Raw genomic sequence first — 14,131 nt, forward strand, 5'->3', positions numbered from 1 at the left:
TTCGGGCAGTGATTCATAGGATACGGGACGGATCTGGGAATTGGATTACTGATGACAATGCGATTGGCGCGGAGGCGGTTCGATATTTTGGGGATTTGTTTGCTGCGGACCCTGTTCCGAACTTTCAGCTCATGCATGTTATTCCAAATGTAAGTACGGTGATCGATAATGGGAGACTGGAGCAAGTTCCATCGATGGAAGAAGTGAAGAAGGTTATCTTTGACATGGATGGGGATAGTGCTGCGGGTCCAGATGGGTTCACAGGGAAGTTTTTCACCGTTGCGTGGGAGGTAGTTGCTCAAGATTTGTATAAGGCGATTGTAAGTTTCTTCTGTGGAGTGGAGTTGCCACGGTTTATCACTGCTACATCTATTGTTCTTATTCCGAAAGTAAGCGGCCCTCAAGACTTTAGTCAATTTCGCCCCATTAGTGTATGTAACTTTCTAAACAAGGTTATTTCACGGATTCTAGTGCTTCGTCTGGTCCCTATTTTCCCATGCATTATATCGCCCCAACAGAGTGGGTTTGTCAAGGTTTATTGACATGGTGTGGCATCTTATTTCCAATGTCTGGTTCTCAGTGATTGTGAATGGCACGGCATATGGTTTCTTTAAGTCATCGCGCGGGCTACGACACAGGGACCCTTTGTCTCCAACACTATTTGTCATCGGGGTGGAGGTGCTGTCTCGGGGATTGAATTGGTTGGCAGCGCAACCAGGGTACCGAGGCTACAGAGGTCCCAGACACTGTCCCGTTATCACCCATCTGGCCTTTGCAGATGATGTTATGATATTTACCAATGGCTCCGCGACATCTTTGAAACGGGTTTTGAACATCTTAGAGCTATATCAAAATGACTCGGGACAGTGTTTAAATGCTCATAAAAGTGGGTATTTGGTTCATCCGAGGGCATCGATGGATCAGAGAAGGGCCATCGAGAAGGTTACAAAGTTCTCAAGATGGGATTTTCCTATTCGGTACTTGGGCTCTCCATTGTATGTGGGGAGATGCAAGTGTTCTTATTATGTAGCATGGGGTCAGGTTATTGTGGATAAAGTGGTATCGTGGAATTCCCGTTTACTATCACAAACTGGGAGGATGGTTCTAATCAAGCACGTGTTATCGAGTATCCCGATCCATTTATTGGCCTCAGCGGTAATGCCGAAGGGCGTGACTCGACTTATTGAGCGGGTGTGTGCGACATTCCTATGGGGATCGCACGAGGGATCCTCTAAGTTTCATTGGATCGGATGGCGGGATTTGTGTTTCCCGTGGGATGAGGGAGGAGTAGGGTTTCGTGCTTTTCAGGATATCTACAGGGCTTTCTCATGCAAATTATGGTGGAATTTTCGCCGTGGGAATCCTTATGGGCAAAGTTTATCCACGCGAAGTATTGTTTTGGTAGGCATCCATGCCAAGTTCACCATACGGCCGCGAGTTCGGGTATCTAGCGGAGAATGGTAGACATCAGGGGGCTGGCGGAGTTGTTAATAGTTTGGAGAGTGAATAGTGGCAGTTGTGATTTCTGGTATGACAATTGGGTGGGTTCTGGGGCGTTGCATTTAAGGGCACCTGTGCTAGTGGACGTTGGCTTTCAACAAGTGTTGTTGCATAGGGGATGGAATGGTAAGCTGTTAGCTAGCGTATTGCCGCTGGATGTGGTCCACACAATTTTGGAGATGGAGGTCCTGGAGACTACCAATCCGGACGTTATGATCTGGTCCCCTTCTACCTTAGGGGAGTTCTCTCTCGGCTCCGCCTATCAGGAGGTGCGGGAGGTACGCGAATCCTCGTTTATGTCCAGCAGGGTACGGCATTCTCAGATTCCACTTAGAGTCTCATTCTTCATGCTCCGGCTGTTGCGGGGTAGGCTCCCACTGGACGACGCGTTGACGAGGTTCCAGCTTCATTTGCCTTTGAAGTGTGTTTGTTGTGCGAGTCCGAAGTGTGAAACGGTGGATCATTTATTCGCTGACGGGGACATGGCTAGGACGGTCTGGCGTTTCTTTGGCTCGGAGTGCAGTGTCCGGCATCCAGGTCCACTGCTTCGGGGAGTGTTGGCCGAATGGTGGTTCAAATCAGCACCAACGGAAAATTTATGCTTCATCTTGTGGTTATTACCGGTGTTTATTTGTTGGCACCTGTGGAAGGTAAGGAATTCTAGTGTTTTCCAAGGGGTGAAGGTGGAGGTGCATGGGGTGTGTTGCGCCATCTTTCAGGACCTGAAGGATGCCTATGTGATTAAGTACGGTGAGTTACAGGAGATCAGGCAATGGCCGCAGTTCTTGGGGCAGGTGGAGTTGAGGCGAGCCGTGATTCAAATTACGAAAGTTTAGTGGGTTCCGCCTCAATCAGGGTGGGTCAAGCTCAACATAGACGGATGTTCAATGGGCAACCCGGGAATAGGAGGAGGAGGGGGGATAATACGTGATTCTCTGGGGCAGCTAATCTTGGCCTTCTCTGCGGGTTTTGGTACGAAGACCAGTATGCAAGCCAAGGCCAGAGCCGTGCTAGCGGGGGTGCGACTGTGTGCCCAACACGGTCTCACACAGGTATTGGTTGAGTTGGACTCGTTAGTCTTGGTGCGGGTTTTGAACAACGAGTATAAGAGACCGTGGTCCATTGATAAGGAGCTGGAGCATATTCGACTTGTGTCAGTCTTTACTTTGAAGGTTCAACATTGCTTTCGGGAAGCCAATAGAGTTGCAGACATGTTGGAAAAAGAAGGGTGCAGCAAATCTATGGACGAGATTAGCATTTTTGAGAGGACGGAGGACCTACCACGTATGGTCAGGGGAGAGTATAGGTTGGATAGGATGTCGTGTCCATCCTTTCGGATGCGACGTCGTCCTAGTCGATTGGGTTAGATTGCAGTCTTTTGATTTCAATGTTTCGTTCACTGGCTGAGGTACGGTTCATGGCCCCCTCAGGAGCATTCTGATTTTATTAAAAGTGGAATAGTTTTGGAGAGAAAAAAAGGGTCTAAAATGGGACTTAAAAAGTGCAATGATTTTGACCAAAAATAATAGTTTAAAAAGGATTTTTAAGAAAAAATAAGAGTCGCCACATACTACCAAGTTTAGGTGTACCAAGTCACCTAAAAATATATTTTTTAAAAAATAGATAAAACCTTTTTTGGATGATTCCAGGTCTTTGAAAACAAGATAAAAGAGTTTGAGACTCACAGTTGAAAAAAGGAAAGGCAAAGATTTGATAAAATCAAATCTAAAACACCCTTTCAACCTAACCAAGATTAGTTGCGAAATTTAGTCAAATATTTTCGTAATCTAACCTATAAAACTTATTACATTTAGATGTTTCTACATGGATACAAATCTAGACCTAAAGAATATCGAGAGGGTCGAAATATCTCTTCAAAGTTTAATTGATGCAAATCACATTAATTGTAATGCCCAAAATGATTCTTAGAAGAGGTCACGAATATGTAAAAGATGACACTCGAAGAAAAGAAGAATTATAATATGTAAATATACATGATCTAAAAGAGAGGAATGCAACATAACGGATACGAGATACTAAGATTCGTGACTCAATTTTCCTTTTTATAAAGGAGATACAAGCATGCTAAGGCTAAGAAGCCGTACTCGTCCATTTTTCATATTTGAAGGATGACTCTCCTAACCTAATCAGGTGAATGGACTAACCTACCTCTAATTTTCTAAATGAAATGCAAGTCTAAATGTCATGTTTCGCGTACATAGGGACAAGGGAGGTAATATATAAGAAATATCATGCAAGATGAGAAAAGATCCTAAAAATGAAAAATATTTATGAAATGCAATGAATGTCACGCAAAAAATATAAATCTACACGAAAATGACCTAAAGGGTCTAGTATTTGATTAACCTATTTTTACAAGTTTTCACCAGCATTGGATTAGTGAGAAATCGGGGAGAAAGACCACAACTAACGTTGGACTAGTGTGCTGATGTCATGCATTTATTATAACTAAATAAATCATATAAAGCATACTTAAATCAAGTAAATACATAATGCACATAAAACACATAACGCATAGGCATAATTTCTAGATGCAAAACTCTAGCGGAAGCGAATAAACACGTTAGCACACAAGCAAATAAACGCAAATAAAAGTCTAACTATTATATTTGGGGTCCTAACTACAATCTAAAGGGGGAAATTTTAAAAATAATAATCTAATTATTACATTTATCTAACTAATTATATTTTTGATAAAAATTAAAACCTATCTATTACATAGGCTAGCTAAATACATATCTTGAGCGTCTATCTATTACAATTTGGCATTTAAATGCCTCACAAATAATCATTAAAATTAAATAAAATAAATGAAATTTAAAATGAATGAAATGAATAATTAAAAGAAAATCACTCAAAACATGCAATTACACATAAAAAACAGGAGCACATAAAAGAATTTAAATTAATAAAAGAGGTTACCTCCCTTGAAATAGTGATTAAATAAGGTGAAATTTGTCCTATTTATACTCCAAAATTAACAAAACGGTCAAGACACTAATTTACTTAACAAATAAATTATAGAGAAATGGAAATAACTATGAAATCTACCAATTAAAAGATTTAAATAAAGTATAATTAACAATTAAAGAAGACAAACAATTTATATTTAAGAAATCAAAACTGTTAGGGATCTAATTGCAAAAATTAAGAAAGTTTTTAGGGTCCAAATTATAATTATTATAAAATTAGGGGTCAAAATCAAAGAAAAATAAAATTTAGGGACCAAATGATAATTAAATTAGGGACCTAATTGAAAAAATCTAAGCTTTTTAGGGTCACAATAAAATTACTCAAAAGTACAGGGACTAAACTACAATTTTGTCCTTAGATTTCTTGAGAAAACAGGCCCCTGGGCCATTTCTATTAATTTCTTTGGGCCAAGGCAGAAAAACGGGCCAGCTTGCAATTTTTACCAAATAAACCCAACCAAAAAGAGTGGGTTTCAAACTCTCAAACCCATGCCAAAACCCAAAAACCTAAACCAACAACCCATTCCCCTAAACCCAAACAAAAATAACCCGTAACACAAACTAACCTATATTATTAAAATCCAACAACGTAATAAATTAATTAAAAATTATTAAGGTCTAATTATACCCTAAAAACCAGAAATAATTTGCCCAAAACCTACTTAAAATATAAAAAAAAAGGATTAAAACTTAAAAGGGGCAAAATTGGTTCAATCTTTTCAGATTCTGGGCCACAGTGCAATTAGGCAAAAGTTGGAGGGTCAAAACGTAGTTTTTCAACATTTTCTGATGCAAGCTTCGAAGAAGAGCTTCAGCAACTTTTTGATGCTTTGAAATTTTAGCAACCTCATGTGGCAATCTTAAACAAGAATCTAGCCTCAAATTCTCGTTAAATTCCATAAGCTTATCATCAAGATACCAGATTGAGCACACAATAGAAAGGAAAATCTTGAATTTGGGGGGGGGGAAGCTTGCAAATTCCAGATTCATTCATGAAACTTTCTAAGAATTTCTGGGTTCATTATCAACTAAAAGCAACATGGGATGATCACTACACACAAAGTTTCATAACCCACAATAACACATAATCCATGAAACTTTCTACGAATTTCTGGGTTCATTATCAACTAAAAGCAACGTGGGATGATCACTACACACAAAGTCTCATTACCCACAATAACACATAATCCAGACCCAATGGTATGAAGCGAAGATCTGAATCGATAACTTGTGCGAAGATGGAAAAACCACAGGAGAAAAAGGCATAAAACCAGGAAATCTAAATGCAGCAGCACAATTTTTTACATATTTGATGACAATCCAAGGATATGTAAATGGGAAAAGATGGAAAAGGTTACTTTTAATGCTTAAACACCAAACAAAAGTGGGAAAATGCGAGATTTACATGCTTAGAGGCCAAAAGTTTGTCTCTTCGAATTCGGCTGCCGGAGTTTCAAGAGTTGGTGGATTCGTCACTTTGAACTTCGATTTGAGGATGTTGCTGAGGTTTTCTCCGAAAATTTTCAATACCAATCTTCCTTCTTGGTCATCATAGATTGTCCAGAAACTGATATTTGCTCTAGAGAGGCTCTGCAGAGATCGAAAGATGACCACGAATCCCCCCCAACCGTCAACCCTGGCTCAAGTTTGTAAGGCCCAAAGACAACCTAAGAGGGGGGTGAATTAGGTTGATTAAAAATACTTTATTGAGTTTATGCACTTTTTCTTTAATAAAAATTTACCTTCTTTTTTAGTAGTGATCAGCCAAGTAAATTTAAAGAAGAGAGCAATGTTGATCAGAAATAAGAGTATATATGAGCAATGAGAATTTTATTAAACAAAAGGAATAAGATAGAGTATCAAACCGATTGTCTACCAAGCTTTCCTCAAACTTGAAGACCAATCACAAAGATGAGCACCTTCTCTTTGATGAAAAATAATCAACTCAATGTACAATGGAGGGATCACTTCCTCCTTGCCCCAAGCCTCACTTAGTCAAGCTAGGAAGTTTTACTATCACTCAGATAACCCTCAAGAAAGCTACACTATTGAAAATTTCAAACACAAGAGAAGTGCATACACGAACTTCACACTACTTGGAGAACAAATCTTGCTTAGGAGACTATTTTCTAGCTAAAATATCTCTTGAGATCTTGTAAACAAAGTGTGCAAAAGTCTCTTTCTCGTTCAGAATCGTTTGTATTTGAAGGGGACCAAAAATGGGCTTCATTAATGCTTCCAACGGATAGAAGGCAGATGAAGAGTCAGCTAGCCGTTGGGGCTGTCGGACGTCCGACAGCTTAATCATCGTTCGATTCCATCGTCCGAAAATCACCAAGTTGTCGTTCGGACGTCCGATGGGATTTTATCGTCCGAAAGCATCTGCGTCAGAACGTCGTCCAGAGAGTCATCAAAACTTTGCGAAATTTTTCGGACGTCCAACGCGATCGATATGCGTCCGAAGAATGCGTCCGATCCTCCCGGACGTCCGATGCTTCCTCACGAGCGTCCGAAGGAGTTTCCTTCTTGATGTTCTTCATCCTTTTGGACGTCCGACAGTTTCCTTTCGGACGTCCGACATGAGTGCCCTGTTTTTGCTTCTTCTTTTGATTGATTTTCTTTCCTTGACACCTTTGTACCTGATTCTCTAAAAAGCAAAACACTTATATTTGAAGAGAATTAGATAAACATTTCAAAGTGCTTTGTGATCATCAAAATCAAGAATAACAAAGTTTTTGTCAAAAATTTTATGCATCTTTTTTCCTCTTTTCTCTCTCTGTTTTCCCCTTTTTGCTATTTTTTTCTTTCCCCCGCCACTCTCCCCTTACTCTCCTTCTCTTATTGCTGCATTTGGAGTCTTTTATAGGAACCAAAACTTCCCTCAACCCTAGCAGCAATGGAGGAGATTTTTTGCTGCATTTTCTGGCCAGTTTTTGAGCCATTAGATTGGTTTGATTCCAGAAGATTCTTGATGTTTTAGATTAAGGCCAGGTGGCCATGTACTAGAGGGCTTGGAGGAAAGAAATTTACAAAACAAACAAGTGGAAATGGGGCTGCAATCTGTACTGGTGCCTTGCCTCATCCATGGCCGTGTACAAAGAAGGTGATGAATAGCGCGCGTGCAATCTCTTTTTTTTTTCAACAAATGATACTAATTTTTCTGATTTTTCTTCCTGATTTTCTTTTCTTTTCTTTTCCAATTTTTCTAAAAAAATGATTTGAAGTGATTTTCTTAAGAAATAGAAATGAAACAAAATAAACTAAAATAAATAAAATTTAAACAAAATAAACTAAAAAAGAACAAAAATAGGAATAAAATGAAGTAAAATAAATGGTAAAATTGGTGTCTACAGCTAGAATAGATGGGACCCACAAAAGAGAAAAGCAACAGTATAGAGAGATGGCCAGTTCAAAAAAGGACATCTCGAGAGAATCTGAGAAAACAGGGTCTTCGAAGTCCTAGGGAGATTCGGAGGGTTTGTGTTACTAAACTTTTTGGGTCGAGGTGCTGCAGGATGAAGGAGTGCAAGTTCTCCAAGCACCCCCAATTCTTGCTGATTATCAAATACGGTGAGTTCCCTTTATTCAGGAGCACCATTGGTGAGGCTGGGTCAAGTGCATTGCGGCAGGCCTATTTTAACACTAAGATTACAACATATAATGGATTTAGACGAACCAATCAACAACCCTTCCTCTTGAAGATCGGGTGGCAATATATGCTGAGAAATTAGAATTTGACTTAAGGATATCAATCACTAGATTCCTCTGATATAACCTGCGGTACTAGGGAGCTCGAATAGTGGGAATGAGAATGGACGGTTCTACTTTGGCACACGTTGTCGATATGTCGAAACACCTAGACTCTGTAAGTTTATTCATGTCGTCTACCATTTTTTTGAAAAATGTGTTGATTATTCTATTGTAATTATGATTTTTTAGTTTGATTCTAATTACTTTATTTTTTGTAAGGGGAATCTAGATATTGTTGATTTTACAAAAAAATATTTCAAGTGTTGCAAACGAAATTTCTAAATCTATCAAACTACGATTACATGGAAGCGGATTTGTCAGTTTGCTGAAACTTGTAGAGCCTACTGATCACTAGTCTACACTACTGACCGTTGTTGTCAGTTATTATGCTAATAAAAATAGATGTTTAGATTTCGGGAAAGAGAAGTTATTTATTGAATTGGAAAATATATTAAGAATAACAGGTTTGCCAATAGATGGCAAATCAGTTATCACAAGAGAGGTTGAGAAGGAACAGTTATATGCTTTATGGGATAGATTTATGAGTGGGAGACAAAAATTAAACAAGCAAAATTGGGGATTCATTTTGAAATATTTAAGGGAGATATTCCATAATTTGAACAAAAAGACGATGCTACTATGCGAGCACTAGTCCTATATTTGATAGGATCGGTAATCATTCCCTCCAACAATTCAGTCCATCTTGTCACTTTAAATTTTTTGGAAGACATTGATATGATCAAAGATTTTGAATGGGGAGCATCGATGCCAGCTTTGCTCCAAATTAGTTTGAGAAAAGTCAAGTTAGAAGAAGCCACTTTCGAGGGGAAATTTTTAATTTTTATCAGTAAGGACATGGCATTATTTATTTATGGTTATAGTATATTTCTTTCTTATTTCATGTTTCAATTAATTTTTCACTTTCTTTTGCGGTTATTCATGTTGGAGCATTTGCCGTTGTTGTAGAGCAAATCATTGATGGCTCCTATTGTGATGCCTCTCTTATCAATAATGTTCATATAAACTTCCCGCTGATGGTGGAATGGAGAGGGTTACTAAAGCAGCCATCCATGAACTGTCGAAATAAGTTACAAATCAATTCCTTTATGCAGATCTTTAAAAGTTTAGAGACAAATCAGTTCATTTTCACCGTAAGTCAAACTGTAATTGCATATCCGAGGTGACAACACAACGTGTTTTTCACGAGTAGATTTTTGCAAAGCACATCATTAAGAAATAGTGAGTTAATCTTTTCTTCTTAGATGTGTTTAGAATAGCTCAAACCCACAAAAAAATAGTGAGGCCAAACTTTGATAAAACCAAGAGACCCGACTCGTGAAAAGAGGAAACCACCAGTATAGAGGAGACGATCAGCTCAGGAAAGGTTATCTCGGGAGATTCTAAGGAAATAGGGTCCTCCAAGTCCTCGAGAGATTTTAGGGTTCTGTACAACTATGCTTTTGGAGTTGAGGTGCCGCAGAGTGAAGGTGTGGTAGTTCCCTGAACTCCACCAAATCTTGCAGCCATTGATTACGGTGAGCTCCCTTTATTCAAGAGCACCATAGGCGAGGTCAGGTCAAGGACACTACTACGGGTCTATCCTTGCACTGAGATTACAACATCTACTGGATTTAGGCGGATCAGTCAGCAGCTCTCGCTCTTGAAGGTCGCGTAATGATCTATGCTGAGTAATTAGAAGCCGACTTAAGGATGCCGATCACTAAATTCCTTTGAAACAATCTGCGCTACAGGAGAGCTCGAACAATGGGAATGAAAAGGGATGGTTCTATTTTGGAACCCGTTTCCGACATGTTGAAATACCCCTATACAATAAGTTTATTCATTTCATCCACCACTTTTTAGAAAAATGTGTTGATTCTTCTATTGTAATTATGGTTATTTAATTTGATTCCAATTGCTTTCTTTCTTATAGGGAGACCCTAGATATTGTTGATTTTCAAAAAATATTTCAAGTGTTGTGGATGGAATTCTGAATCTATCAAGTTACGAATACATAGAAGCAGATTCGATAGTTTGTTGAAACTTGTGGAGCCTATTGATCACTTGTTTGCGCTATTGACCACTGTTGTCAATTATTATGGTAGTGAAAATGGATGCTTAGTCTTTGGGGAAGAGAAATTATTTATTGGACTGGAAGACGTGTTAAGAACAACGGGTTTGCCAACATACAACAAAACAGTTATCACAAGTGAGGTTGAGGAGGAACAATTATATGCTTTGTACGATAGATTGATGGGTGGGAGACAAAGATTAATTATGCAAAAGAGGGATTTCACTTTGAAGTCTTTAAGGGAGATATTCCATAAATTGGAGTAGGAAGACGATGCTACTGTGTGAACACTAATCCTATATTTGATAGGATCAATAATCGTTTCCTCCTCTAATAATGCAGGCCCTCTTGTCTACTTAAAATTTTTGAAAGACATTGATAGAATCAAAGATTTGCATGGAGAGCGTCGATGCTAGGCTTCCTTCAAATTAGTTTGAAAAAGGTCAAGTTGGAGGATTTTCGCTCTCTAGGGGGCATTTCTATTTTTTGTTCATAAGGATATGGTATAATTTATTTACGGTTATAGTATATTTCTTTTTTATTTCATGTTTGGATTAATTTTTCACTTTCTCTTGCAATTATTCAAATTGGAGTATCTGCCTATTGTTGTAGAGCGGATCATTTACGGCTCCCATTCTAGTGCCCCTCTTATCAATAATGTTCCAATGCACTTTTCGCTAATGATGGAATGGAGTGGGCTATTGAAGCAGCCGTCCATGAACTATCGAACTGTTAGAAGGTGATTCCTTTTTGCAATTCATTGAAAGCTTAGAAACAAATCAATTCATTTTCACTCTAAGTCAAACTATAATTGCATATCCGCAGTGATAACCTAACGTGTTTGTCATGAGCAGATTTCAGCCGGACACTTCGTTAAGAAATAGTAAGGTAATTTTCTCATCTTAGTTATGGCTAAAATAGCTAAGACCCACAAAGAAATAGTGAGACCAAATTTTGAGGAAGCTGGGAGGCTTGAGATGACCAGCTCGGGAGAATCCGAGGAAACAGAGTCCTTTAAGTCCTCGGGAGACTAGGAGGATTTGTATAACTATACTTTTGGGATTGAGTTGCCGTAGAATGAGGGCGTGGTGGTTCTCCAAACTCCATTGAATCTTGCCGCCATTGAATACGGCTAGCTTCCCTTATTCAGGAACACCATAGGCGAGGTCGGGTTAATGGCGCTGCTACGGGCCTATTTTTCTGTCGAAGTTGCGACATCTGTGACGACCCTACCTCCCCCTAGGGCGTACCCTAGGGTTTAGCGAGTCGCCTGCCCAACTCTCGTCAGGACTCACTTACTCGTATCTTGAGATAATAACTTACATCCATAGAAACTGAATAACACAACAAATTCAAACTTGATATATACATAGATGTTCAGATCCAACTACAAGGCTCATACACGCCCAAATACATTAACGAATTTACAATCCAAGTACAAACAACCCTAGTCGGGTGCTAGCGTGAGTACAATTTCAAAATTCAAAACAACTAGACTACGCTAGTCTGTACACGTCTCACGACTCGCTCGTACCCCCTGTAAGAAAAACAAAACTAACGGAGTAAACTATAGCTCAGTGATGTTCCAAATAGCAAATTGACCATTAATTAACAGTAAATGTAACATAGTAGTGAAATAGCGAGCACAACAAGTCAAGAAAATGAGCAATACACTTGTGCAGCCAACATTTCATAATCAGTATTTCACGTAAAAGGATACAGTTGTCTTGGTAAGCCAGTTCTACCATAGCTTGATCAAATAGTAGTTGACACTCCGTTAACTTTCAAGTAAGGTAATTAGTCCAGTAGTACACCACTTAACTCCAATCTCCGTCCACCAACCAAACCCCTTACCGGGTCCGAACTCCAAGATAAACACTCGTGGTAATACTCGAGTATACCGATTAGTCGAGGAGATAACACTCCACTCGACAACACTAGATACCCATGGTTCGTTATCTAATCGACCAAGCCCTTGTCGGCTCAACTCGATTAACTAGCCAATGGTGTTTGGGTTCCAAAAAATTTGATGAGATAACATCTCCAATCGACTGAATCAAGATAAAAGTACAGAGACGGGAATGAGAGGCACCTTCCACTCAGATTGAGTGTGGTACATGCTGCCGCTCAGCACTTACAAGTCAAGCACAAGTATATCAAGTCAATTGCAAGAATAAACAAGTACATATCACATTAGGGCAAGTGTAATAAAGTACACCCTTGCCCGACCATACCAATCAAATATCATTCGATCACATTGGTCAAGTATTGAAAACAAGTGTCAAGTTCAATCAGGTATTTGGAACCACTCACCAAAAGATGTAGTGCCTTTACGGGTCACGTTCGAGTATTACTCCGTGTTTGGAGTCCAAATCTGCGATAAAACATTGTTTAAGAGCTTTAAAAAGTAACTTAGGTTCGAAACTTAAACGTTTCGTTTAACGAGAATCAAGTAATTGAAACTCATTTAGAGAGTATTCGTAAAACTCATGCTTGCTTTTAAAACTTTGAAACTTTGAAGTAATTATACGTTGAAATACCATTTGACTCGAAGAAATGGAGAAAACATATTTCTCTTAGTCGTAAATTTCATTTTTTCACGGGTACAAGTTTCGGTCGAATTCTAACTTATATACCTCTATGGAAGAAGACTTGAATACCCTAGACGATTCAAGTGAGATTCATTCCCGAATCCTTACTCAAGTCGCGAGTACCTCTACCTAACTCTCGAGTGAAAATTTGGGCAGCACGCCCTATGTGTTTACCTATTTTCTAGCCATTTATGACTTCATTATTTTTTTCAATTCAGCCCCAAAACATACACAAGCAATGTTACCAACATAGCCCTTCAATTAGGCTCCACAATAGCCTTTCAATAGGCTCAATATCATTCAAGTACAGAACAATGCTAGAAAATGGTCTGGAACTAATGTTTAAGACAATTAACAAAATCACAGGTTTGACGTCTCTTAGCGTTTCGGTAACAACCAAAGCTACACTTATTGGATTGGGGTGTACTTTATACCGTTTCTAAGTTAAGACAAAGGGTTACAACTTTCATGAAGACAATTCAACCCAGTTCATAATTGATCTAGGTCGAATTTACAGATTACAGAACCAGAATGTCCTTGTCAGTATGGTTGTCAGCATCGGATTCAAATGGCACTAACTCAGGCTACACAATTCCGATTAAAGCATTTTCAGATGCGTTAAGCTAAAAGTTTTATGTTTTGGCCAAATGCTGATTTAATATGGATCAAAGTGAAAAACGAAGCCAAACATGTGAAATCTCAAAACTGCCCGCTGAAACATACATTTGGCAGTCAGGGGTATTTCTGTCATTTCACATGATACAGTGCTCCGATTGACATGAAATTTTACAGGAAGCTATAAAACACCATTTTATACAACTTTCATGTTTTGACATAAGCCTGATTCGGCCTCTAACATGGATGAATGATGCTGGTCAGAAGCAGGGCAGTTCAAAACTTAAAACTGGAATTTAATGCATTCAAGGTATAAACTTCTTATTCATGTATAGAACCACTACTCCAACTCCCTATCCAAGCTTATTAACATCATATTCTATATAAGCAACAAGAAACACAACTGAACAACTCAAACCCTAACTCAAAAATCCACCATAACCATCAAAACTACTTAAATAACTATCATTAGCTAAGAATATGAGTTGCTATACCAACTTAAACAAGATTAAGGGTAAGAAAATGGAAAAACAGCCTTAATACCTTCCCAAAGATGCTTTCAAGAGAAACCTCAACCTTTCCTTCCAAACCTTTAGCACACCAAGCTTCCC

General features: G+C 38.8%; 1 protein-coding gene across 1 annotated transcript; it reads left to right on the plus strand.

Annotated features, from left to right (window-relative positions):
* The first annotated feature begins 1,457 nt into the window (after window positions 1–1,457).
* Window positions 1,458–2,336, plus strand: LOC140014564 (uncharacterized). The gene has a single exon (XM_072065615.1). The coding sequence runs from the start codon at window positions 1,458–1,460 to the stop codon at window positions 2,334–2,336; it is 879 nt and encodes a 292-aa protein (XP_071921716.1).
* The last annotated feature ends 11,795 nt before the right edge of the window (window positions 2,337–14,131 follow it).

This window comes from Coffea arabica, chromosome 9e (assembly GCF_036785885.1).
Source record: "Coffea arabica cultivar ET-39 chromosome 9e, Coffea Arabica ET-39 HiFi, whole genome shotgun sequence".
NCBI lineage: Eukaryota > Viridiplantae > Streptophyta > Magnoliopsida > Gentianales > Rubiaceae > Coffea > Coffea arabica.

Excerpts from the sequence above, each read along its gene's own strand:
- LOC140014564 (XM_072065615.1), top strand. The coding sequence starts at position 1,458 with ATGGTAGACATCAGGGGGCTGGCGGAGTTGTTAATAGTTTGGAGAGTG.